The sequence below is a fragment of the Vombatus ursinus genome, unplaced genomic scaffold (genome assembly GCF_900497805.2).
Source record: "Vombatus ursinus unplaced genomic scaffold, bare-nosed wombat genome assembly UNPS02014778.1, whole genome shotgun sequence".
Lineage (NCBI taxonomy): Eukaryota > Metazoa > Chordata > Mammalia > Diprotodontia > Vombatidae > Vombatus > Vombatus ursinus.
In genome coordinates this window covers 29,670,576-29,698,241 of record NW_020954556.1, presented here as the reverse complement: position 1 = coordinate 29,698,241, position 27,666 = coordinate 29,670,576, and the positions used below count along the sequence as shown (strand labels likewise).

General features: G+C 40.2%; 1 protein-coding gene across 3 annotated transcripts; it reads left to right on the top strand.

Annotated features, from left to right (window-relative positions):
- The first annotated feature begins 7,045 nt into the window (after positions 1 to 7,045).
- Positions 7,046 to 27,615, top strand: LOC114045264 (activator of 90 kDa heat shock protein ATPase homolog 2-like). Of its 3 annotated transcripts, none has more exons than XM_027865144.1 (9): positions 7,046 to 7,216; positions 11,078 to 11,268; positions 18,842 to 18,927; positions 19,672 to 19,786; positions 23,573 to 23,661; positions 24,419 to 24,541; positions 24,937 to 25,038; positions 26,219 to 26,270; positions 26,763 to 27,615. In XM_027865144.1, the coding sequence occupies exons 1-9, from the start codon at positions 7,170 to 7,172 to the stop codon at positions 26,942 to 26,944; spliced, it is 987 nt and encodes a 328-aa protein (XP_027720945.1). In that variant the 5' UTR covers positions 7,046 to 7,169; the 3' UTR covers positions 26,945 to 27,615. The 3 variants fall into 3 exon arrangements, with proteins under 3 accessions (XP_027720945.1, XP_027720944.1, XP_027720946.1); XM_027865143.1 differs by having other exon boundaries at positions 7,046 to 7,233; XM_027865145.1 differs by lacking the exon at positions 24,419 to 24,541 and having other exon boundaries at positions 7,046 to 7,233.
- Positions 27,616 to 27,666: the final 51 nt, after the last annotated feature.

Sequence of the window (27,666 nt, the reverse complement as noted above, 5' to 3'; positions counted from 1 at the left end):
ATAGTATGCTTCATCATTAGTCCTTTGGGATTGTCTTAGATCATTGTATTGCTGAGAATAGCTAAATCATTCACAATTCTTCACCAAACAATATTGTTGTTACTGTGTACAATGTTATCCTGGTTCTGCTCACTTCACTTTGCATCAGTTCATGTAAGTATTTCCAGGTTTTTCTGAAATCATCCTGCTTGTCATTTCTTATAGCACAATAATATTCCATTACAATCATATGCCACAGCTTGTTTAGTCATTCCCCAATTGATGGGCATCCCTTCAATTTCCAATTGTTAGCCACCACAAAAAGAGCTGTTATAAATATTTTGTACAAATAGGTCCTTTTCCATTTTTTTGGAAGTCTTTGGGATGTAGACCTAGCAGTTCTTATATTATTTTTTAAAAAAGCAAATGTTATGGAATAAAAGTTCATGATTTCACATGTAGTCTTTTTGTGTTCTTTGTATATAGAAATTTTCTTTCTACGGCATTAAAAATAAATAAACTTTTGAAAAAAGAAATAATGATGCTAGTAAAAAGGCTATCTCACATTTACATAGCACTTTAAGATTTGCCAAATGCTTTACATACCCTAATTAATTAAAGAAGTTGATTTAATTTCATTTGATTCAATATGTGTCCATATACTTGTGTGTGAGACATTGTGCAAGGCCCTGAGAATACAAAGTCAAAAATAAAAGTAGTCCCTTCCTGTAGGGAGACCCAGAACTCAGGGTTTGAATAAAAATCTATGCCAAAAGTTTCACTTGCCAGTGTATATGTAGAAATGGGATCATGACAAACTACAGTTGCAGTACAGTGATACAAGTGGCACTCAGAAGGCTGTCTGTCGGGTTATAATTGTGGCAGTGCAATGTGGAGTATGACAAGCAGCTGTGAGAAATTATGAGAGCTGCAAATACTCAACTCTGATGTAGTGTGAAAACAGCTGTAACAATATGTAAATGGAAGACTGGGACTGCGTCACAATAAAAATTTATTTATAGATACTGAAATTTGAGTTTCACACAATTTTCATGTCTTTTAACTTTTTTTCAACCATTTAACAATGTAAAAAACCATTGTTAGCTCATAGGCCATACAAAACAGGCAATAGACCAGAATTGGCTTACGGGCCATAGTTTATTGACTTCTGACTTAGACATAAAGTCTAAGACATAAACAAAGTAGAGGAGCAAATCTATGGATAGGAGAAGAGTTCATGTCCAAACAAGAGATAGACATGGTCACAGAAAGTAAAATGGACAATTTTGATTTTATAAAATTTAAATGTTTTTGCACAAACAAAACCAATGCAGCTAAAATTAGAAGAGAAGCAAGTAAAGGAGAAAAACCTTTTTGAAGCTAGTTTGTCTGAGAAAGGTACAACTTGTAAGCTATACAAAGAAGTGATTCAAGCTATCAATAGCCATATGAAAAAAATTCTTTAAATCACTAATAATTAGAGAAATGCAAATTGAAACAACTCTGAGGTTTTACTTCACACCCATCATATTGACAAAAAAAGAGGCAAATGACAAAAGCTTGATGGGTCATGGGAAAGAAAACAAATATTTTAATGCACTGTTGGTGAAGCTGCAAATTGGTCCAGTTATTCTGGAAAACAATTTGGAAATATAGACAAAAAGCTGTTTTGTTTTTTCAGCAGAGTTGATTCAGGAATTTGTTTTTGCTTGTGTAGGAAAGGGCTCCAAATGTAATGAGGTCCCATGGATGGTGAGGGCTCTCATTGGGTGACGTTAAGGGAAGCAGAATAGCCATCTCCACCATTGTCTCCTCCCACTCTCCTTCCAAGGGAGACTTTAATTTTTTCCATCAAAAGAAGCAGGAAGTTGGGGCTAGAGGTCACTTTGCTCTCCTCCAAGAGAGGGGGACTAGAGTAGAAATATATCTGTTTGCTCTCTTAAGTATCACTAGTGTAGGGGATATGATAAAGTTCAAGATAACTTCTGATTGCTTCATTGGGAGGGAAGGTGTACCCCAAGCCTTATATCCATTGTATGACCCCTTTCCCATCTAATACCAGTTGCACAATGAACACAATAGCAAACAAACCCATTTACCCAAATCACAGCAACACAAAAATTAGAGAATATATACACAGGAGGATATATCCTAGACAATACAGAGTAGAGGAGCTCTCCCATTGGGAACAAAATAATTCAGAGACAGAGAGACAAAGACAGAGACAGAGAGACAGACAGAGTCCTAGATCTCACCCAAGGGAAACTCCTGCAATCTCCATTGTAGCTACCCGGAACAGGGACATGAATGGAGACTGCCAGCTCTTCTCATGTCTTTCTAGATGTGGTTAGGTATTTCTCCTCCCCCTCTGGGTTAAATTTCTTGAAAAGATCATTAACAATTGATGCCTCCACTTCTTTACCTCTCACCTGATTTTAAATCCTCTGCAATCTGGCTTCCCACCTCAACATTCAAGTGAAATTGTTCTTTCCCAGGTTCTCTCAGTAAAGTCATATGGTTGTGAATTATAGGACATTGCTATCTCAATTCAATTCAAAGAATTTCTTAAGTTCCTACTATGCTCCAGACACTGTGCTAGTCACTGGTCATATAAAGGTAAAAATGAAGATCCTTGTGCTCAAAAAACTTTCATTCCACTATAGGGGAAACAATGTATCTAAATAAGTAAATTATATATATATATATATATGTGTGTGTGTGTGTGTGTGTGTGTGTGTATATATATATATATATATATATATATATACACACATACATACATATATATGTAACATGGGTGACTCTGGCCCTACTCTTTCCAGGCTAGGCCTGTTACATTTTACCCTTTATGGCGTTTTCCAGTACTTTGACAGTATTAGGGAGTATTTTTTCTCTGTCATCAGCTAAAACCACACTGGCTTTGTTCATCCCTATTTTTAGGTGCCCAATGACTAAGAGCCCAGTTCCATTTAATATCAGGCTAGCTTGTGCAAAGGGTAATTTACTTCAGAGATAAAGCAAGAACATCACCCTTAACACTCCTTTAACACCTTGGGAACATAATCCTCCCTCCCCCACCCCTTACCAACTCACTGGGGGGATGGGTGATGAGGTTCACAGTTTACCTCAATTCCTACATGACATTAATCTCATTAAATTCAAGTTTAAAACTCAAAGTACTGGCTTCTGTTGAGATGGATCCCCTCAGGGCCTCAGTGATGGGATGATTGCAATATCCTGCCTAAATTCCTAGACCTCTGAGTCCCCATGGCTCCTGCTTCTAGGCCAGATTAGAGATTCCATTCCCTGTACCTAGAAAGGACAACAATAAATGAAAAGGCCAAGGACTGAGCTCTGTTCCTTGGGGTAACATGGCCTAGGTGCTTTGATAAGGGTTGGGGTGGGGAGGTAAAGGAAGTGCTAGGATCCTCCCTCCTTACTGCTTGGTCTCACTGGCTATGAGCTGAGACTCATTTTCTCCCTCACACATGAATGCAACAAAAAACCACGAGTGCTGAGTCAGGCAGTTTTTAAAAATGCCCAAAGTTTTGGCTATTCAGCCATTAGACAAAGGCTCTTCCAACAGCAGAGCAGGCCATTGCAAGAAGTTCATGTATGTTCTAGTCCTCACTAGATTCTCCTGGAAATAGGTCCCTAGTATCTTCCACATGGATGACGCCATCTTAGCATAACTGATGTATGCAAAATAATTCAAAAGTCATTCAAGAATAGGCAAACACTAACAACTGGAGGAATCAGGAAAAAATTTCTTGTAGGAGATGGCACTTAAACTATGAATTCTAAGAGGTGAAAAGGATTTAGGCATTGGTAATGATCTATGTGAAAATACAGAGGCAGCTAATGGAATGTTATATATGAGGAACAAGTCAACCAGTTTGGCTGGAATGTATAGTGGATGAGGGAATAATGTGAAATAACCCTAAAAAGATGACTAGAGCCAGATTGAGAAGGGATTTAAATAGTGGAGGAGTTTGAATTAGAAGTAATAGGAAACCACTGAAGCTTTTTGAGGAGGGGATTGGCATGGCCACACCTGTGCTTTAGGAATACCAATTTTGTTTCTACTTTTGTGGAGGATGGTTTGGATAGGGGAGACCAACTAGGAAGCAGTGGGATCAATAAGGAGGTGATTATAATTGTCCAGGCAAGAGGTGATGAAGTTTGAAAATAGTGTAGTGGTTGTATGAAAGGAGCAAAGGTGGTGAACGCAAGAAATATTGTGGAGGTAGAATCTACAAGATTTGGCAACTGATTAGTTATTAGGGGTAAGGTAGAGTAAAGAATCAATGATGACCTCAGGGATGTGAACCTGGGTTCCTGGAAGGATGGTGGTGTCCTCAACAGAAATAAGGAAGTTAGGAGGAGGGTTGGGATTAAGAGGAAAGATAATGAGTTTGGTTTGAGGACATACTTGAAATCCATGTGGAACATCTAAGTGGAGATACCCAGTAGAAAGATGGTGATGCAGGGCTGGAGCTCAGGAGACATATGAGAGATGGATATGGGTAGCTCTTGGATCTATCAGCATAGATGTAATAGTTGAACTTATGTGAGCTGATAAGACCATCGAGAGAGGACAGGACCCAGGACAAAAATGATGGGATACATCAGGGGGCTGGACATGGATAGTAGTCCTATAAATGAAAACGAGTGGTGGTCTCCTGGCAATTTTTATTCTCTTTTCCTTAGAAAATAAAATTACAAGTGACCCAAAGGTCAATGAAAAGACTTATGACTGCTAAAATTAGGCTGCAGTGTCTCACCAACTCCCAGAATCTCAAAGGAAGCATGGTACAGTGGAAAGAGTGCCGGGCTCAGAGAATCTGTGCTTAAATTCTGTCCCTACCTCTTACTATCTGGGTGACCTTGGATTAGTCACTTATCTGCTCTGGGACTCAGTTTCATCATCTCTAAACTCAGTGGGTTGGACTAGAGCATCTCTAAGGTTTGTTCTTTCAGCTCTAAATTTGAGATCTTATTAGGTAAATAACATTATTCATGCTATATATGGCCAGAAAAGGAGGGGGTTAAGTCATGTGACAATGAGGGATGCCAGACAGCATTTTTAAAAAATTAGTAAACAAAGTTTAATATGGTCTCATGCACCCTGAGGGAGGTGGTGCCTGATGTGGAGGAGTGGTTATTATATCCAAATAATCTTCTATTTGGAACTTCTAAGACTGTCAGGTCATGGAGTCCTCAGTCACCTTTCTGCTAGACAGAGTACTGCCCATCTGTTTCACTCGATGACAGGTCTTTTAATATCTTTAAAAACAATAGCAAAATTGAAGTGTCTGGCCTTCTTTCAAGCTTCTGGGTAGACCCATTTTACTAAATTGGTCAATTCTTTAAGGTTGTATCCATGTAGATCTGCAGCTTGCTTGACGGCATGTTTCTGCAGGAGAACTCTTTGAACTTAGTGGTTTCAGCCATTATTGATGGTGAAGATCCACAGAAGAAGTGGGCAATGGCATGTGTGTATATATATATGTATATATATATGTGTATGTACACACACACACACACACACACACGGACATATATATATTTAAATTTAAGAGGCAGACCTCCAGGACAGTGGGCAGATCTCCCCAGACCCTCATAGTCTGGCTTCTATCCTCACTGCTCTAGTGAAACTGAGGGTCAAATTGCCAAATTGAATCCATTCTTCTCAGTCTTCATTTTTCTTGAGCTTTATGTAGCATTTGACCAAGTAAGAATTTAATATGTTTGTTAAATGGAATTTGTAATAATATTAGAGTATTATTATTAAAAATATTATAATATAATGACATGTATTATTAATTATTAGACTTATTAAACTGTTATCATTCATTATTATTAGAGTAGTATGGCATGAATCTCAAGGAAAGACAAAGTCAGGATTTTTACTATCAGATTCTTTTCATTTTTAAGAATGACAGACATACATATTTCTACATACTCTATCTTATCTACTGTCCAGATAAACTATTGTTTCTAAATTTCTAAAATTCTAATGGCTCTAAAATATTGCGAATACTGTTTACTCTACTTGTGATTAATTTTGAAATTCATATTCCTAGTCAATAATTTTTTCTAATTATATTTTAAACTCCATTTATGTTGCCCAAATACCAGATCTGCAATTTTGAACTTAAAATGAACAACATCGCAGTAAGACCATATATCAACATCTAATAGACAAGCAATTTTATTATACAATAATATAATGTCACCCCACTCCCCCTTGGTGCTTAACACTTCGTCTGCTGGCTATAATCCTGGAGTTCATGGTTTTTGGAGGGAAGGTTTTTTGTTTTTGTTTTGTTTTGTTTTAATATGTAAAAGCTTTAACAGGATTCCTACTGATATTCTTCTAGGAAAGCAATATAAATGTTATTTCCCTGGTTCCACTCCAGGAATTTGTTGACCACCTCCTGGGTTTTGAAACTGCAAGAAAATCAACAACATCCTGTAGTTGGGGGAAGACTAGAGCTGGCCAGAGCTCCCTTCACCCTTCCTACGGTTCTCATCCTCTACTCTTCCTAACACCCCATCTGAACACTCCACTGTCATCTTGCTCCCTTCCCTGTTATTCTGCCCATTCCTTAAATGACTCAGAAAAGGCACAGTTTATTTGGGAAGGAAGTGATGGGGAACTTAAGGAAAGATGTTTATCCTAAACTATGATGCTGAGAACCTTATCCTCCCCACTCCTCCTAGTCCACAGCAGGGAACCATGACACTTCTTGAGCGATGAGGGGATGGATGTGAGTTTAAGTGTGTAAAGTTATAGAAGGAAAGCGCTTATTAAAGCATCTTAAACTACACACCATGCAGCTACTGGGAAGAGACGCTGGGGAGCAGGCTCTAATTCCTATAAAGAGAGACGGACAAACTAAGGGGCTCGATTCCCACCTGTGCTCCTAGCGCCTGGTGCATCGCCGACTCGGTAGTGGGGAGCAGTGGGGCGGAGCTCAGACGGAGGCGGGGCCAGGGGCGGGAGTTTCTGGCACTTTCTTGGTGCTGCGAGAATTTCAGGCTCAGACACAGAAGGCCAGAAACGCCGGCGAGGATCCGCTGCTGTTGCCGCTAGCTCCAGGCGGGTCCCCGTCCATCTCCAGTGAGGCGCAAAGCGGAGCTCGCCACTGTCACTGCGGTCTGAAACGCCATGGCCAAGTGGGGACATGGAGATCCGCGCTGGATCGTGGAGGAGAGGGCTGATGGGACCAACGTAAACAACTGGCACTGGTGCGGGGTTGGAGTGAGAGGACCGCAGGGACAGGATGGGACGGGACTGAGGACCCCCGCTGCAGGGGCGGGCGCATAGAGACTGGGGGAGGACAGCGTACCGGGGGGCTCCAGGGACCACGTTCCATCGCACACTAGGTGCACGTCCCGTTGCTCCCCATCAGGGTTCTGGAGCGTCCCTTACCCCTCTGCGTTCAAGCCAGTGACTCGGGTGATTCCGGGCTGCGGACGCCGCCTGCCTCTCCAAGGCATGTGCCAGCACCGTCCCATGCGTCCCTTGTCACCAGCCTCAGGATACCTTCCCCTCCTTTTCCTTCGCACATCCTGTGTGCGCTTGCCTGACCCATCCTTCTCCCTCCCCACCCCCGACCAGGTCTTCAGGTCTTTAGGCATGATAGATGCCCTAGGGGTCCTCTTCTTTACTCCCCCCCCCCCCCCAGTCCAAGGCGTACTTGGGTCAGGCCTCCTTTCCGACTGAAAACGTTTGCGGGGAGGGGGAGAGCAAGTTCTTTCACTTCTCCCTGAGATTGGTGGAGGGAGGGCAGTGAGAGAAGGGGTTTCTTGCCTCAGCACTCTTCTAAACCCCATTCTCATACCCAAGGCCGACACTTAGAGAAGGGGAGAAAAAGGGAGCCCCAGTTCAGAGTATTGATGGTTCTATGACCTTGGGTAGGTAACTTGACCTCTCTCTGCCTCCGTTGGACTCAGAAGTAAGGTGTGAGAAGGTGGTGAACGTGTCACAGGCGTCCTCTTCCTTTCTCTTTTGGGGATGTTGCGAAATCTCGGGGGAAGGAGACTTGGGGTCTGAGCAGGTGTAGCAGACATCAAATTCTCCATATCCCTGAGTGGCCTCCCATCTCCACAGAGAGGGCTGTAAATGCTGTGACTAGCTCTTCCTTTGCACTATATTTAACCCTGTGTGAAAGGGTGACTGGGACGGAAAGCACAGGAAATTAGAATGGGTGTTTCACAAATCTGACTTAAGAGGCCTGAAAGGGTGGTGAGCTTAGCTGAGAACCAGAAATATGTCCCTGGGTTGGAGTGGGAGGGGTGTTCCCCAGACTTGTTAGGGAACCTGTAACACTATGTTTTTTTCCTTCTAGCTGACTTTGCTGATAAAAATGGAACTAGTTATGATTTATAAGGTGCTTGTGGATGGTGCCTTCACCGTTGTGTTATTTAGGGGTTAGTCTGGGCCAATCAGTGCAGGTGGTTAGAAGGAGCTAGGTACTAATTAGGACAAGGTCATGGACCAGTTAGCTTTCCTCTGTTTTCTCCAGAAAACAGACATTTGCACAGCTTCTAAGCAGTTATGCTCAAAGGTTGGTTAAAGGCAGAAGTTGAGGCTTCAGTGGAAGCATTTGGATTATCTGTTTTACATCATGCTTGTTAGTACAAATTACTGATTGTTAAAGAGATTAAATGAGATAATATATGTAAAATACCTTAAAGCTATTTAAATGACAGCTATTGGGATCATAAATTTAGTGTGTGAAGGGACCCTAAAGTCTGTTTAGTCCAAAGCCTCTCCTTTTACAGATGAGGCCCAGAGAGGTTTAAATGATTTGTCCCAAGTCACATAGGTAGTGACGAAGCAGGATTTAAACCCAGATTCTCTTATTCCAAATTCAGGACTCTTTCCATTGTACCATGCTCATTATTGATTGTTATCCTTATGAACTTTTAAGTGCTGGTAGAGTTATATAATAATAGCTAATGTTTATATAGCACTTATATGTGTCAAACACTTGCTAAGCACTTTATAAGGTATCACATTTGATCCCCACAACAACCCAGGAAGGTAGGTGCTGTGATTATCCCCAATTTACAGATGAGGAAACTGAGACAAACAGAGGTTAAGTGTCTGAGGCAGGATTTGAACGCAGGTCTTCCTGACTCCAGGCCCACCACACTATATACCTGTACCATCCTAAATTCCATATACTCTTTAAAGTTTTTTCTCAGGAAACTGATGTGCCATATTCTTTATGACAGTGACAGTTATGCCTGAGTCTGGAAAATTATTCGTGCTGTTTTTTCAGCAGTGAGGATGAGTTTGACCTGAGTTCTCCAAACCTTTCCAGTTTCCAGTGACCAAGCATAGGTGACTTGGTTTGGAGGTGTGGCTTGGGCCAAGGCCCGTACAGGTGTATGTAGCAATCAAACTCAAGATCTTGGCCGCATTAACTCTAAATGCTGCCCAAGTTTTTTTTCCCTTCTGTGACTTCCATTGCATTGTTGCTTTATAGGTTACAACCACATACACTCCATCATTTGATCCTGGCAATGAGTTTTTTTCAAGTGAATTAGTTTAGCCTATCCAATAAGATTTTAAGTTTCTTGAGAGTCACAGTATGTTAGAGCTGGAAAGAATGAGAGTTTGTCTAGTCAAAGTCATTTTACAGAAGAGGAAACTGTGGCCCAGAGAGATGAATATCCCAGGAGACGTACAACTATCAAGACACACCCCAGATAAGCCTGTAGGAAAGCCCATCAGTATAGCTATTGTTTACCTCCTATGTGCTTAGTGATAACTCTCATCACTTTAAGGTTTGCAAGGCATTTCCCTCCCAACAATCCTGTAAAGTAAGTATTACTATCCCCATTTATAAAGTAAACAGTCTCTGAGAGGTTATACCAGATTGCCTTCTGATGCTATGCTAGGTGCCCTGATGTCATCCATTGTTGGACAGGCAACACTAGCATACAGAAAATAATTCAAGACCAGCATTAATTGAGAGAATCTATTGGAGAGGTCTTTGTAAACTGTAGAGCCAGATACAGGTTGTGTTCTTAGAAGACTAGATACCAGATAATTTGCTCAGTGTGGAAATTCAGAAGGGGGGAATTAGGGATGGAGGAACTTTGAGGTTCATGGAAGATGTAGCTTTTTTTTTTCTGAGCTTGGCAGGTAGGATTTGGTTAGGTAAAGGGGGAATGTCAGAGGACACTCTGGTGGAGCAGTGAGGGTAGGAGTGGGGTTGAGCATGCCAGTTTTGTAGGAGGAGTAGGTCACCCTGGCTGGAGTAGAAGGTTTGTATTGAGAACAGTGGGAAATTGGGGTTGGTTTGCTAGAGTGGCTCCGTTGCTCTAACCTGGCTTGTCTTCTCATTGTTCCAGGGAATAATAGACCTATATTCATTCCTTACTACAGCTTTTGCTCGAATTATTCCCATTTCCTGTGGTTACTTTACCCTTCTTCAACGGCACCCCACCCTTATCCTCCATGAAGCCTTTCCTGGTGACTCCAGGCTACCCTGACTGCTCCTTCCTCTGAGACCTCTATTGGCTCACTTCTTCACAGATGTATGGGCGCAAGGTCTATGTCTCATCTTCCCTACTAGACCAAAACTTCTTAAGGACATAGATTTCCTCTCACACTTTCCTTATGTTCCCCTCTGGGTTTCGTGGTGATTTAGTGCACTAGACACTTGCTAAATGTGGGTTGAATGAATGGATTTGGAGGAGGGATTTGGATGTCAGAACTGGTATCCTGGGGGCTCTTAAAGTTTCAAAGTGATACTTTAAAGACAAAAGTATTTCTTTACATACTCAGGAGTGAATATGGAACCTCAAGGAATGATATAGGCTAAATTTGCTGTATTTTCTTGTAAGCAAATTTCATAACAGTTTAGAGAAATCCATAGATGGCAGATTAGCAGTGGGCAATTGATTGAAATGATATTTTGAGGGGCAGTACTAGAGGAGAGCCCTGTTGCCTTATAACCCACTCCCTTGGTAACCTTTCAGGGGTAGAACTCTGGGCTGGACGGGAGGCAAGGCTGAACCCACCGTGGCACTTCTGTTCTTGGGTAAATCTCTGTAGTGAACTTCCTGCCAACAGGACAGAGCGGGACGCAACCAACTGGTCAAAGGGGAAGCTGCGGGAGCTCCTGGTGGGGGTCATGGTGGAGAATGAGGTTGGCAGCTGTGAGATCAGTGACCTGAAGCAGGTGGAAGGGGAGGCCTCCTGCAGCAGCCGCAAAGGGAAGCTGATTTTCTTCTATGAGTGGAACATCAAACTGAGCTGGAAAGGTAACCAGGGTGGTGTGGTATGGGACCCGTAAGAACAGTGTTAGGAGGACTAACGCTGAGAATGAGCTGAGGCTGATGAGGAAAGCTAAAGCAACCAAAAGAGTTTTTGGTGTTTTGGTTTTGGGGTTTTTTTTTTTAAACTTTTTTTTTTCTTGTTAAGCTACATTGGGAAAAAGAAGAGCAAAGAAGAAATAGGACCACTGTTAATTGTGGGTGGGATGATACCGTAACTAGTAACTGAGAAGAGGCAAAGATGCTCAACTCTGATTTTGTTTTCTTTGTTGCGGAGAACCATCTTTGGACTGAAAAGATCAGAACAAAAATGGCTAATTGGGAATTGTTACTCAAGGTAATTAGGAGCAAGGCAGAGGACATCTAGATGCCCCCGATAGATGAATAACGCATTTGTTAAGCACTTACTGTGTTGCCAGGCACTTGATGAGTTCAAGCTACCAGGTTCATATGAACTATATCCACAGGTTCTGAAAATTCACGGCAGACATAAGAGACATCATCAGTGTTTTTGAAAGGTTTTGGAGAACGGGAGACACATTATAGGATTCGAGTCGGGTAAACATCCTGGATTTCAAAAAAGGAAGGAGGATAGAGACTGTAAACTGTAGAGTAGTGAGCCTTGATTTTAATTCCTGGCAACATTCTAGAGTATATTATTGATGAGAAGTGTACTCTGGTGAGAGAGTTGTTTCACCTAGAGTCAGCAAAAGTCAGGTTCAAATCTTGCCTTTGAGGTTTTACTAGCTTTGTGATTCTGGCAAGCCATTTGACCTCTGTGCTTCTCTAGAATTTATCTACTGAGTCAAAGGTGGGCTGTACTGTGGTTGAGAAGTGTTTTTCTAAATACTGACAAAATTCTTCTCTGAGGAGGGAAAGAATATTCAGCTGTCAGAGAAAGCCCAGATTAAATGATTTAATGTGTACAGGCTTTGCAAGACTTAAAGTCTATATAAATAGAAATAGGGGTTGCAAAGACCCATCCTGACTTCTTCAAGAACAGATCATACCAGATTCTAACTCATTTCCTTTTTTAACACAGTTACTTTGCAGGTAAATGAGGGGAGTAGTGTAGATATAGTTTACCTAGATTTTACCAAATCGATAACAAAGTCGCTCACATTTTTTATGTGGAAGAGGTGGAGATGTGGTCAGGATGATTGTTCGGTGGTTTTGGAAATATTTGAATGATTGAGACCCAAAGGGTAGTAGTCATTAATGGTTTGCTATCAACTTTGAAGGTCTCTAGAGGAATGCTCCAGGGAATCTGTGCTTGATCCTCTGCTTTTTTCTTTCCTTTTTATTAATGACTCAGATAACAGCATTGATGTCATGTTTAACAGATTTGCAGATGACATAAAGCTAGGCAGGATAACTAACACACTTGATGGCAGAGTCACTGTTCAGAAAGATTTTGATAATCTAGTACATTGGACTTAACCTAATAAGATGAAGTCCAGTTGGGTAAATGTGAAATCTTAGCCTTGGGTTCAAAAAAATCAACTTCAAAAGCACAAGATAGGCTAGGCATATATACCTTAAGGACAGCAATGACAAAAATTAAGGCTTCACATTCATCAAAATGTTTATGGTAGTGCTTTTTGTGGTAGCAAAGAACTTGAAACAAAATAAATGTTTATCATTTGGGGAATGGCTAAATGGTGTGTGGATGTAATGGAATATTATTATGTAATGAACTTGAAAAAATCAATGTGATAAGTACCAAGAAGCATGGACATATATGAACTGACGCAAAACAAAATAATCAGAACCAGAACAACAATATACACAATGACGATTAGCTGGAACAATGTAAATGGAAACAACAACAGCAACACAATATTTGAAACTGAATGTTGCAAAATTATAATGACCAAGCTTGAACCAAAGAAGAGTTATAAGAAGATAGCTTCCCCTGGTCTTTTGCTGAAGTGGGGAATTATGGGTGTGGAATGCTGTATATAATGTTAGACTTTTTTGAAGTGTGAGTTTTACTCAACTTTTTTTCTTCCTTTTTAAAATTCTTTGTTTTAAATGATGGTTGTGTGAAGGGATCAGAGGAGGAATACAGCGGGAAATGTAGGTGATGGAAAACCAAAAGAGATCAATACAATTATTTTTTAAGTGCAATATAGGTGTGTGTAGGGGGGTGGGAAACATAGTTCCATCTGCAAAAAATCTGTGGGTTTTAGTGGATCAGAAGTGTGGACTCAGTAGTGTGGTATGGCAGTCAAGAGAGTTAATCTGATGTTAGGCTGCATTGAGAGAGGCTTAGTGTCCAGGACTAGGGAGATGTCTTGTTAGATCACACCTTGCAATACTGTGTTCAATTCTGGCACCACATTTCAGGAAGAATATTGATTGTTTGGAGAGCATATGAAGAAGCATGACTTAGGATGATAAAGGGACTCAAGATCATGCTGCATGATGGCTGGATGAAGGCACTGGGGATGTTTAACTTGGATAAGAGATAATACTAGTTGCTTTTGTGTGTTTGAAGGCAGTTATCATACGGAAGAAGAATTAAGTTGTCTAGCTTGGCTCCAGATAGCAGAGTAGAAGTGAAGAGTGGAAGTTATAAAGAGACAAGTTTAGGCTTGATGTAAGGAAGAACTTCCTAACAATTATGACCTGTCCAAAAGTGGAATTGGTAGCCTTGGGATGCAGTGAATTCTGCCCTCCATAAAGGGGTCCAAGCAAAGGCCAGAGGCCAACTTGTCAGGTGTGTCATAGAGGCACTCTTTTTCAAAGATGGGCTGAACTAATAGTCCCTGATGTCTCTTCCAAATCTGAAATCCTGCGATTTTGAGAGGCAGCAGGCATTGACTTGGAGGGAGCAGAATGGGAGATGAGGCCAGCCGTTCCCTGGCCTGAGGGAGTTGGGATTCTGATACGGTCACAGCTGGGGTTTTCTTCTATAGTGGGCTGCTCCGGTAGGTGATAGCAGCCTGACACATAGATTACAAGAAATTCTCCTCCAGGCTAAATACATAACGAATGCTTATTGATTAGCTGTTGTTGCCTAGGATGGAAGCTGATATTTAAGGGAAAGGTAGAGAGGGTTTAGGTCTCTGTCTTGGACTTAGGAATGCTTATGGTGCTATGGAGTTCCAGCTTTTTAGGTGGCTACTAGACTCAGTTTCCTGTAAAATGGGGATTATCATTCCCGCCCTGTTGTCCTCTTGTGGTAGTTGTGGAGATATGAATTTATAATTGGTGAAATGCTTTGGGGGTGGAAAGGAGAGGGTATAAGTACTTCCGTGTATTTATGATATGATTACAGTATCGCTGGAATCAAATATAAATTTCTCTGTTAGACATTTAGGGCTCTTTACAGTTTGGTCTCTTCTTGTCTTTCCAGTCTTCTTACACATTTCTCCCTTCCAGGCACTCAGTGGTTCAGCAATATTGGGATTCTTAATGTTTTTCACACAGGATATTATAGTTCTGGTCTCCACATCTTTCCACTGACTGTCCCCCATGCCTTCTAGAACGGCTCCTTTCCGTATTTACCAAGGTGCTACCTTCTGCAGGAGACCTGCCTGGGCTCCCCGGCTGTTAATTAATGCCTTCTCCTCTAAGATCACCTCCCATCTACTCTGTCTGTATTGTGGGTGTATACACACAGGCTCACCCCCCCCAATTTATGTATATATTGTTTCTTCCATTAGAATGCAAGCTTCTTGAGGATAGGGTATGTTGGATTTTTTCTTCTTTATATTAGAGCCTGTTAGGTGATGAAGGTGATAGAGTAGTGGATTTGGAGTCAGGAAGACCTGAATTTGAATGTTGCCTCGTTACTTGCAAGCCACCTAACTTCTCTCAGACTCCATTCCTCATCTGTAAAATGGGGGTAATAATAGCACTTACCTCACAGGGCTGTTTGTGAAGATCAAATGAAATAATATGTGCAAAGCACTTTGTCAGCCTGAAAGCTGCTAGGTAAATGTTAGCTATTCTTATTATCTCCAGTGCTTAGCACAGTGCCTGGCACATAGTGTCTATTGATGGATTGATTTTATAGTTCATTTTATTAGGTTTGAAGAGTAGTCAAGAGACATGATACATAACGATAGTCCATGACAGATTAGATAAACCTCTGAGATTGCTTTCTCTTCCTCATGGTGCCTGGAATGTCTTTTCCTCCTTACTTACCTTTGGAGCTCATCTCAAGTTGTTTTTTTTTTTCCCTTCTTTTTGCTAGGTAATGGGGTTAAGTGACTTGCCCAGGCTCACACAGCTAGTTAGTGTTATGTGTCTGAGGCTGGATTTGAACTCAGGTCCTCCTGAATCCAGGGCCACCTAGCTGCCCCCTCATCTCAAGTTTTACCTCCTCCAGAATAGCTGTGCGGCCACATGGCCCTTTGCTTTTCCTGACTGAGTGTGTAGTATCTAGACTTGGTTATTGTGTTTTGTCTTACATTGCTTTCTGTGTTTTTTATGTATCTGAGTCGTATCTTCCTGGTGACCTTGATTATGACCTCCTTGAGGGCAGGGACTATGACAGGTCTTCAACTGTTTTTTCTTTTTTCCCTACGGCATTAGTTATGATAAATATTTGCTGAGGTTAACTGGGGAAGAGCAGCATATAGATGACCTTAGAATCATCTTTCAATACTGGATTGTCCTTTAATGCTTGGATATTTTCTCAAACTTGGAAATTATTTCCTTGTGGGTGTACCCAGTGAACAGAAGGGAGCACACATTTATCAAGCACCCTACTAAATACCTGTGCTGAGCAATTTACAAATATTTGCTCATCTGAGGCTCACAACAGCCCTGGGAGGTAGGTGCTTTTATCATCCCCCATTTTATAGTTCAGCAACTGATGCAGATAGAGGTTAAGTGACTTGCTCAGGTTCATTCAGCTGGGAAGTGTCTGAGGCTGGGTATGAACTCAGGTCTTCCTGAGGTCCTTTATCCAGGCCCAGCCCTTTACCTAGTGTACCACCTAGCTGCCTCCAACAGCTAGGTACCTCTAACAGAAACAGAAGTTTTCTGTGAGTTTCTGAGAGGCTTGAGTATCTAGTACTGGCAGAAATTTTCCTCGAAGCCTCAGGGGTGAGCCTCCTTTTCCCCAAATCACAAAGGGCCCAGTCTTCCACCTTAATAGAGCTTTTGTAGTCTGTGGCTATTTCAGTAAATCCAGGCATTGTCATTAAGATCTCAGAGATGGCACTATATGTCTAGGGAAGATATTTATTGAAGGCAGGGTCCTGAAAAATGGAAATGAAGTTAGCCCTTGCCAGAATTAAGAAGTGGATAGACCTCAGCATCCTCCCATTTTCATCACCTTGGACCAATCCACTTATACCTTCTGCTGGTACAAAATTTAGATAAGCCATAAATACAGATAATGACAAAACACATTATTATATTTTTAGCACATTCAGGAATTGTAAAACAAGGTGGTTTGGGGGAGAAACAAAGGTACAAAAGGGAAGGTCATTTTCAAAAGGGGAAAGTGAGAGTGAGATATGATCAGAGAAAATTTGATGGAAAAGGTAGCATTTGAATTGGATTTTAAAGGCTAAGCAGAAAATCATCAAGTAATGAGAGGGAGGAAAGTGGCCATTTCAGGGTATAAGAAATGGCATGGGGAAGCATGGAGGTGGGAGAGCACAGGGCATTTACAAATACCAAAGCTTACAAATGGTTAAGTTCTTTGATGACCCTGGATGCCCAGTTTGTTTTCTGTGTGTGCTGTAGTTTGTAAATGTGGCATCTGGAACTGTACATAGTACAGTTCATAGAGTTGCTGGCCACCAGTACTGTTAATGAATTATAACAAAAAATTAAACATTTTAAAGCCTTATTATAAACATGCATACTTGTGTTAATGCAGCCTGGCAATATATAAGCTTTTTTGCTTACCATATCACATAGCTGACTCACGTTGACCCTGTAGGCCAAAAAAGCTCAAGGCACTTTTTGATGTATCCCATTTTCTGAAAGCTTCTGTCCTGTGTAGAAGTTGGGCAGTTGATTTCTTTAACTCAAATGCAAGGTTTTATATTTTTCACTATTAAATTAAATAATAACATCTTCAACTTTCTTTTTAGTCTGTCAAGATCTCTTTGGATCATGACTCTGTCATCTAGTGTATTAGTGATTTCTCTCAGCTTTGTGTTATCTGCAGGTTTGTGAAGCATGCTATGTATGCCCCCACCCAAATCACTGATAAAAAAATCACTCCACTGTAGACCTTCCTCCAGGCTGACACCAGTTATTTAGTCACTACTCTTTGGGTCTTGTCGTTCAGTCCAGTTCTGAGTCTGCCTAACTGTACTGCTGTCCAGCCTGCATCTTTCCATTTTCACCACAAAGCTGCCCGGAGTGACTTTTATTTTGTTGAACTTGAGGTAAATACTGTCCCTCGATCAATCAATCTAATAATAATCCTGTATGAAAAAGGAGATGAATTTAGTCTGTCATGACTTGTTCCCAATGGATCAATGCGCCTCACAGAGAAGCACCAGTGAACTCTTATGTGTTTCATTAGTGGAGACTTTCCTGACTTGTAGCTGATAAAACTCTCCGGCATTGTTTTGGTGGAAAAAGAACCCAGCATAGCCATTAATTGTTAACCCCAAGTCTGGTGCCATTACTGGCTTGGCGGTGGATTTTTCTAATCCCTGGATTTGGAAAAGGTGGCCACCTCTTCCTGGTGCTACGAGAAATCTGAAGGAGTGTGTGTGTGTGTGTATGTGTGTGTATGTGTACATATATATACCCATGTATATATAATATATTGCAATATTATACTGTATACATGTTAACCTATGTATCTATTTATATCAATCTATCTATAATTATATAAATATATGCACATTATAAGTATGTTATTTGTTATATAAATATAATAGATTCATTTATATGGATATTTTAGATATTATGTACTTAATATAACATAGGAATGCAAATTCAAAATATACATTTATGTAAGTGTATTCCATGTAGATATATTTAAGATTTCTCTCTCTACATATATAATGTGCATATATACGTATAATGTAATATTATATATGTTGTACATTCCAACACACACACACACACACACACACACACACCACACGCCTTTTCAAGGCTGCTCAATATTCCTTTGAGCATAATTTCACCCAGATAGAAATGTAGCAAGTAGGCTAGTAGGTTGTGCCTTAGGTCCTGGTCTTCCTACTCAACAGTCTTCCTGGATAGTCTTTAAGGCCCACATAACAGGCTTTTTAAAATATAGTGCTCCTTCCCTTCCCTAGGTTGATTGTTTATTGACTTGAATGGTGGGACTGTCCATTGTCATGGGGATACATTTTGGGGCAGGCAAAACCCTTTGATAACCCCTGCTTACCCACCCATAGATGGAATAGAGCTGGATGCTGAGAAGATAGAAGAGCAGGAGATTGTGGGAACACCACATATGTTTGGTACAGCAATGGAGTTTTCAGTTGTTTGTTACTTTTGTTTAAATTGCATCAGAGTGCTGTGTGGGCTAGGCAAGGAGAGGCTGATTTTTGTTTATGATGGGTTTTGATTTTAATTGAAGAATTCATTTTGTCCTTTTTAGGTATAATCAAAGAATCTGGTGCAAAGCATAGAGGATCAGTTGAAATACCCCACCTTTCTGAAGAAAATGAAGTGGATGATACAGAGGTATGTGGTCCTATATTTAAAAAAATTTGCTGTGGAAGTTGGGCACTTGGAGAATTGCTTATCCCATGGAATCGTTCCATTTGGCAGTATTATTGAATTACAATTGTCACATTGTTTTAATGAGTGAATTCTATTAGTCTAGTGATATTTTCCTCTTCTCCCTTTCCTTCCCTTCTCCCAGAGTATTTCCTGTGATATTGTTGCTTTTCTGTAACACTGAATAACTTTTAAAGAAAATAGCTGTTCCCTGGTTAGTTGTGACTTCCTCGGATGTCTTTGGCCTTTCATTAAATGAACTGGTGAGAGTTGCTTATCAGAGAAATCCCTCTTCATTACAGGTTGCACCATACATGGAAAACTTCTGAGGGAGGGAAGCTAGTGCCCTTCTTAAGGGGTTTCTGTGCCATGCTGAGAAAGTACATAATGGTTTGGTGGACGCATTGGCTTTGAATTAGAGGACTTAGCTTCAAACCCCACCTCCGTTGATTACTACTTATGGAAAACTGGACAAGTCCCTTAACTTCCTAGGGCCTTCTATAGTTTTTGCATCTGTAAAATGAAGAGGGTGACAAGATGGCCTCTGAAGCCCTTTGCATCTCAAGAACTATGATCCTGTGATTGTGTTATTTTAGTCTTAGGTCTCTGGAGAAGCTTTTTACAAAAGGAAACCTATTCAACACACTGTGCTGATTCTACTGTTTTGAGATCAGATCTTTAGTAGGTTCATGTTTTTATGATTTATAGATAAATGTGAGTAAAAAGAAAGGAGATGGAGATTCACTGAAGGAGCTTATGAAAACTGCAGGAGTGGCCAAGGTCAGAGAAGCCCTTGAAAATTACCTGAAAGCCCTGAAGACAGGTAAAGCCAGTAAGCTGTTGTGTGGTCTTTTTTTTTTTTTTTCCCCTGTTTTACTAAGTTATCCCAACCTTCATCTTAATTCTCAAGTTAGTTTAGTATAATACCAGACTCTTCAGGAATAAATATAACTTTTTGCTGGAGGATTAAATTTTATTCTGGAAGAATGTAATTGATCACTGCAGAGACAACAGAGTTTTGCTTGGTAGGCAGAATGCGCCTTTGTGGATCAGTAGTGGCCACATGCTAAGTATGGTCTCAAAAAAAAGTACTTTTGGTGGCGCAGTGGATAGAGTACAGGCCTTGGAGTCAGGAGGCTGAGTTCAAATCCAGCCTCAGACACATAACACTAGCTGTGTGACTCTGGGCAAGTCACTTAACCCCAATTGCCTCACAAAAAACCAAAAAAAGTACTTTTCACACAATGTGTACTTATAAGATGTAAGCAGTGCTTTTCACACTATGGGTACCTATTTAACACATGGTCACTACTTATATACAAGGTCCCATTTTTCCTACATAAATTCATATACAACATTACTTATCTGGGGGTGGTGGTGGTAGTGGTGGATTAGGATCATAGACATCCTGATAGAAATATCCTGATAATCCCTGTGGTGGATAATTAATAATAACTGAGGAAACACTCCGAGCTATATGATTTATTAGTAAAACAGGTATAATAAATGGGTCAGTGGACTCCCCAGTCAGTCTAAAGACCCTGAATATGAGTTAGACAGATTTTTATGTATTAAAAAACAATGTTTCCAAAAGGCTAATTAGTTAAATTAACCAGGATAAAAAATTAGGTAATCTGATTTTTAATTGGAGGAAAGATTCCTAATTGGAGGAAAGATTCCTAATTGGAGGAAAGATTGAGGACTTTCCAAGTTGGGAGGGGGAAAGTAAACAAGTGCAACTTGCCGAAACTGGAAAAAGAGGCGTCACATTCCACCCAACTGTCTGTATTCAAAGAAACATGGAAACAATAACTGAGTGACCAGTGTGGAAGAAGTTTTCAGATAAGACATATGAGTGGCCTGAGACAATTAATTGTGAGAAAACTCCTTGCATCAGTCTTTGAATGTGACTGGGTTTCTGGTCATCATAATGTAGTCCTTAGTTAAGGGTCTCTAAGCAACAGGTAGAGGTGATTCAGCTTCCCAGCCATGCAGGGACAGGTTAAAACAATGCAATACAGTTTTCTCACAAGTCTCATAATTGAATAAAGTGTTTTGTTTTTTTTCCCACAAGACAGAAATTGAACTAGACCCATGTAATTGAATAGAAAGGAAACTGAGCTAGCTCCGGCATTGAGTCACAAGATGGAGTTGATGTAGTTCAGTTAATTCCCACATCCCCAAGTCATGTTTTAGTCTGACATTTCTCACCTTGGGCTCTGTAGAACCCTAATGTCTTCCATGATGTAAATTCAATTTCGTAATATTTCAATGCCTACAATATGTAAGGAAAGCTCCCTGCCAGCTAGAATCTAGAAAGACAAAAATGACATAGTTCTTACACTCACTGGGGCTGGGCGGAGAGGAGTGGAAAGTGGGCAGGAGATTAGGGGACATATACAGGTGTGATAGAAGGTGGGATGTGATGGGGCATAGGATTAGGACATAAACAGATCTTTTCTAATCCAGTGGCTACTGTTGTATTTTCCAAATTTGCTGGTATATTGAGTACAGCACTTTAATAGCATCATCTTTTAGTATTTTAAATAGCTCAGTTGGAATTCCATCGCTTCCACTAGCTTTATTGTTAAGCAATGCTTCATAAGGCCCACTCCACCATTCTCCAGGATGTTTGGCTCCAGATCAGTAGCCACACTATCTGGTTATCAGTAATGTTAAGATCTTTGGCGTATAGTTATTTTGTGTATTCTTGCCACCTCTTCTTAATCTCTTCTGCTTTTGTTAAGTCCCTACCATTTGTCTTTTATCATGCCCATTTTTGCATGAAACTTTCCCTTAATATTTCTAATTTTAAGTGACTTGCCCAGAGTCACACAGCTAGTGAGTGTTATGTGTCTGAGGCTGGATTTGAACTCAGGACCTCCTGACTCCAGGGCTGGTGCTCTTTCCACTGTGGCACCTAGCTGCCCCAATATTTCTAATTTTCTTTAAGAGATTTTGTCTTTTCCATTTTATTGTTTTCTTCTATTTCTTTGCATTGCTCATTTATGAAAACTTTGTTATATTTCCTTGCTACGCTCTGGAATTCTGCATTCAATTGAATATATTGTTCCTTTTTTTCTTTTACCTTTCATTTTCCTTCTTTCCTCAGCTACTTGTAAAGCCTCATCAGACAGCCATTTTGCTTTTTTGTTCTTTTCTCTTTGGAATGTTTTTGCTGTTGCTTCCTGTATAATGTCGAAAACCTTTGTTAGTAGTTCTTTAGGTACCGTATCTACTGGATCTAATCCCTTAAATCTATTCATCACCTCCACTTCAGATTTATAAGGGATGTGATTTAGGTCATACCTATATGGTCTGATGGTTTTTCCTACTTCCTTCACTTTAAATCTGAATTTTCAATAAGCAGCTTGTGATCTGATCCAGTCAGCTCCAGGTCTTGTTTTAACTGGCAGTGTAGAGCTTCTCCATCTTTGGCTGCAAATTATATAATCGGTTTTATTTCCATATTGACCCCAATGGCATATTAGACAGCTTCTGACCTGAGGGGCTCATCTTCCAATGCCATCTTTTTTTTTTATCACTGTCCATGGGGTTTTCTTGGCAAAGACACTGGAGTGGATCAGTTATTGTCAGAGCTCTCCACTATGACCTGTCTGTCTTGGGTCATCCTGCATGGCAAAGCTCATAGTTTCATTGAGCTATGCAAACTTCTCTGCCATGACAAGGCAGTGATCCAGGGTGTGACTTAAATAGGGATTGTAATTTCTTCGGTGTGGGACACTCTCTCTGTTGACCGAGATCATGGGTTTTAGGAATCCAGGGTCACCTCCTTGACATGAAAGATCAGAGTAGGAATTTTGTGGCAGGTATCACTATCATCAATTATCAAGTAAGATAAAATTCATATAACTGGATTTTATAAGTTCCTTGTTTAGATCATGTTTTATGATTTGCAAAATAAATGGCCTCATTTAAGCCTTTCATCAACTCTGTGAGATGATTAATGTAATTATGAGCCCCATTTTATAGATGAGGAAATTCAGAATTAGAGAGGTGAAGGGACTTGACCAGGGTTACACAGCAGCTAAGTACCAACAGAGAATTGGTCCCAGGTCCTTTCAGTACAAGTCCAGTGCTCTGTCTGGTTCCTATTAGTAATAAATAATATGCTGATGAGGAGACTTGAAACAAAAGTCAAGAAAACTCACCTCATAAAAAGGTATTTTAATACATCTAGCTTCTCTAAGTAGTTATCCGGATGGAGAGAGATATGTTAAATAGGCTTGCTTGAAAGAACCTCAGGAGGCAGCTAGGTGGTTCAGTGGATGAGGGCTGGGCCTGGAGACAGGAAGACTTGAGTTCCAGTGTGTGACTCTGGGCAAGTCACTTAACCTCTGCCTTAATCCATTGGAGAAGGAAATGGCAAAGCATTCCAGTATCTTTGCCAAGAAAACCCCATGGACGGGGTCACAAAGAGTTGGACATAATTGAATGACTAAACAGTAACAAACTAATGAACCTCACGTTTTTCTCAATGTGTCATTTCTATAAACTCTTTCAATTCCTTTTGTAGCTTTGGCCCCTCTGCCTAACCCATGTGCGCTTTTAAAGAAATCTTTAGTTACATGCCTTTTTTTTTTAATAGAATTTACAACAGGAATGATTTTACCAACAAAAATTGCACCTACTCGAGAACTGACTGCAAAAAGGAAATTGAGTGAACATACTTTTCAGGTAAGGGGTTTGTTAGCTGCTGGGAAGAGGGTGACTGTGAGAATGGTTTGGTGGTACAACTGATAGGGAATGCCAGAAGTGTGAATGGGACATCTAACCCATCTGTTTTGATAGTCTTCCCTAAACACTATTTCTTTTATATACTGGCCACCTATTACTGAGGAACTAGTGGACTAGAATTTATGTTTTTGTAGATGCACAAGCTGGGGCTTTGTGGGATCAGCAGCAGTGTATTTGAATTTCCCCACCAGAACTGGAATCACTAATGCCATCTGAAAAGCCAGTGTTACCATCCCCTTGCTAGTTTAGAGGCTATAGAAGAGAGCACAAAGTGTGTTTTGGGTTATTTTTAACCTTTTTATACCAGATCAGGAGAGAGTGGCCTGTCCTTTCTAAATGACCTTCTGGATATGTAAATTTGAAATTGGCTTTCTAGGTTCCCAGGTGAGGGGGCAAATCCAAACCTTACCTTTAGTGCTAACCATTATATGCACATATCAGAGATGCCTAGAAAAGGGGTTATGGGCTGTAATTTATGACTAAATGTACATAGTTACAAAAATAAGTGTTTTCAGGTTGTGGGCTTTAGTAGCCCACAAAGATAATTGGCAATTAATAGATTAAATCCATGACTCAGGAATCTTTAGTAACAGATTTTATCCAACTGAGCAAACCAGCAAGGGGGGTAGACAATAGAGTAATCTACTGGTATCCTCATTAATTGTCCTTTGGGGCTTTTTTTCTGCTTGGGCTTCAGGATTTGATGTCTCCAATGGCTCTGGAAGCAGTAGGTGTGAGGATTCCCACAGTGACAATACATATGAGGGAAATGTTTGACACAGCAGTAGAACAGCTGTATAGCATCTTCACCACTAAGGATGTAAGTGTCCCTGAACATCAAATTTTTGAGATGGGAAAATGAACTGCTTTTTGGTCATGTTCCTAAAAGGCTGTAAGACAAAGTTTCTTCTAACAAGGGATGGAGAGGCAGCTTCTCTCTCATTAACTACAAGGAAGAAATAAGGCATTTTAAGTCATATTCAGCTTGAAGCATTTCTTCAGTTTCTCAAGGAAAGACTTTTTAAGACAAACTGAAGATATTATTAATTTTTAGACTTATGATTGTTCTGCCCATGACTTTGTCTAGGTTAAAAACTAAACTGATAGCTTAGGATGTGCCCTGCAGTCTTCTCATTACAAAGTGTTATAAACCTTGACTTAACGTAAGACCTAAGAACAACCCCACGGCTTTTTGTGTATATCTTGTTTGTTTAGTTGGTGCAAAAGTTTTCTAAATCTTCTGCTGTGATAAAAGCTGAAAAAGGAGGCAAATTCCAGATGTTTGATGGGAATGTTACTGGTGAATACCTAGAACTGGTAAGTTAACACTTAAGTTGAAACTTGAGAAATTGCTTTGTTTGGGGCCCATTTCCCCCAGTGGTAATAGCTTTCCATTTCCCTCCAAGTCCCTTTTCTCCTTCAAGACACAGATCAAGCACTGTGTTCTGCATGAGATGTTTACTGATACCAAATGGTAGACTACCTTGTATTTTAATTACTTTGTATATATTTTAATTTAATTAACACTTTAATTACTTTATATGTATTTGTATTTAATTACACATACCCACCACACACCCACACCACCCCTGCCCTGATACAAATGTAAACTCTTAACAAGTTGCTGTGCTTGTATAGCCAATGCCTAGCACGGTACTTGGCCCCTAACAGGTACTTAACCAAAGTTTTTGACTGACGTGGTTTTTTGTTTTGTTTTGTTTTCTAATGGAGTTGAGTTCATATACCTCATAAAAGAAAACGTGTATTAAAAATCAGGTTGGGGGGGGCAGCTAGGTGGCACAGTGGATAGAGCACTGGCCCTGAAGTCAGGAGTACCCGAGTTCAAATCCAGCCTCAGACACATAACACTCACTAGCTGTGTGACTCTGGGCAAGTCACTTAACCCCAAATGCCTCACTTAAAAAAAAAAAAAAGCATGTTGGGGCAGCTAGGTGGCACAGTGGATAGAGTACCGGCCCTGAAGTCAAGAAGACCTGAGTTCAAATGCGGCCTCAGCCCAAACACTTGACACTTACTAGCTATGTGACCCTGGGCAAGTCACTTAACCCCAATTATCTTAAAAAAAAAAAAAAAAAAATCAGATTGGGACATACAGCCCATATCAGTTTACTAATGTCCCGTACGGTTTCTGTGAATGCTTAGATTTATTTTGCTTGCTTTTGTTTCCAAACTAGTAATCTGCTTTTAAAGAACCAAAGACAAATAAAACCTTGAACTTTCTCCTATTTTGAGTGAGTGGCCAAGGTAGCCAACTTCTGTCAGGAGAGGGACACTTGTGGCTATACTGGCAAATATATCGGCTCTTAGCTTTGTCCTTGACATTGTGGTTTTAAAGCATGCTCTAATAATGCAGTTAATGATCTAGACTGTACCTATGTTTTTTCCCCCTTAATTCTTACAGTTTTAACTTGATGGGTTTGATGAAACACTAGTCTTGGAAGTAATTTCAGGGTAGTTTCTTTTTACTTGTTTTCAGTTATCCAATAAAAGGATTGTTATGAAGTGGCGATGTAAGAGCTGGCCAGAGGGTAAGTAGTTCTTGCCTCTGCTTTAGCCTAATTTTAACAAGAAGAATCTGTAACAAGAAAAAGAACAACCCTCCCAATCCCTACCCCCGCCCATAGCTCATTTAAATAACGCTTTAAGGTTTGCAAAGCACTTTTCTATGGCAACACTCTGAGGTGTGTGGTGCCAAGTATTACCCCCACTTTAGAGAAGGAGATGATAATGTATCCGTAGTTCTTTTGGTAATACAGATTCCTGCTAGTTTGGAGTAGAGGTCCTGCCATCCCATATCTCGCTCCACCTCTAGCCTCCCTCCCTAATCTCTCTTAAAAGAAATCTTAGGAACTTACCTGAGATGTTTCCAAGTACAAGTCAGGCATAAAATGTATGTTACCTTCTCCAAAACTCTTGATTCTACCAAGCCCATATTTATTTATTAAAATACATCAAGCCTAGCAGTATCAAATGAGATTTTTCTTTTTGAAAAAACAATATACTTTCTATTCTGTTTTCAGAACATTATGCAACTGTTGCACTGATTTTTGTGCCTGTGGTAGGACAAACAGAGTTACAGCTAAACTGCAAAGGAGTTCCAGTTTGTAAAGAAGAAAGTACGAGACAGTGCTGGGAGAAGCAGCATTTTGAAGAAATAAAGAGATTTACTGTAACTTTTGGCAACCCTGAACAGTTGGATTAGTTAGAAGACATTTTATAATGGTATTACACTTTTTTATAAATGGGGAAAAAAGTTCATTCTTCCCTAAACTTCCTTTTCCCCCCTTTTTAAAACAAATACAAAACCCCTATTTTGTGCTAGCAAAAATTCCATCAATATATACATAATTTTAAGTGTTATTTATGAGTCTTCACTGTGAACAAGATTATGGATCTACAGTTAAAAACTGTGAGCAATTTAAAATAAAACAGTCATTTTTGTCTAATGACCTTAGCTGTTAAAAACTCTGGGACTGAACTGGCAGTTTTGAACACTGGGTTAGTAGTCTAGGTTTCCTAATCTAAAGCTTGGGCCATCAGCTCAAGTCTGTAAGATAGTATAAATCAAAGTTTTTGTGTTTTTTCCTCAGGGAGTTTGGGGGTGGTAATTCTATGCAGTAAAGGGCATGTTACAACCAGAGCAAGACTAGCCTGGGTAAGGCACTTGTTCTTCTAAATTCTCTTGGCACAACTGGCCCCTCAGGAGAGAAAAGACCATGTGATTCTGGGTGGTGATGGAGACACCTGGTCTAAACTACGTAGCCCTACAAGTAAGGGGAAATAATTGCACTTACTTAGCAGCCTTGAAAAGATCTGAGAATGAAAAGCCTTGCCTTTTAAATCTAATTTTCTACCTTTAAATACAATTAAATAAAACATAATAGATTCCCTCCCTTCCCTCCCTAGTTCCCCTGACCCCATTTA

What these genes read in the sequence shown, in the direction of transcription:
- LOC114045264 (XM_027865143.1), top strand. Translation starts at nt 7,154, where the DNA reads ATGGCCAAGTGGGGACATGGAGATCCGCGCTGGATCGTGGAGGAGAGG. An exon ending in CATCAAACTGAGCTGGAAAG is followed by an intron (nt 11,269 to 18,841) that starts GTAACCAGGGTG and finishes TGTCCTTTTTAG; the next exon opens with GTATAATCAAAGAATCTGGT. An exon ending in GCATCTTCACCACTAAGGAT is followed by an intron (nt 24,542 to 24,936) that starts GTAAGTGTCCCT and finishes TTGTTTGTTTAG; the next exon opens with TTGGTGCAAAAGTTTTCTAA.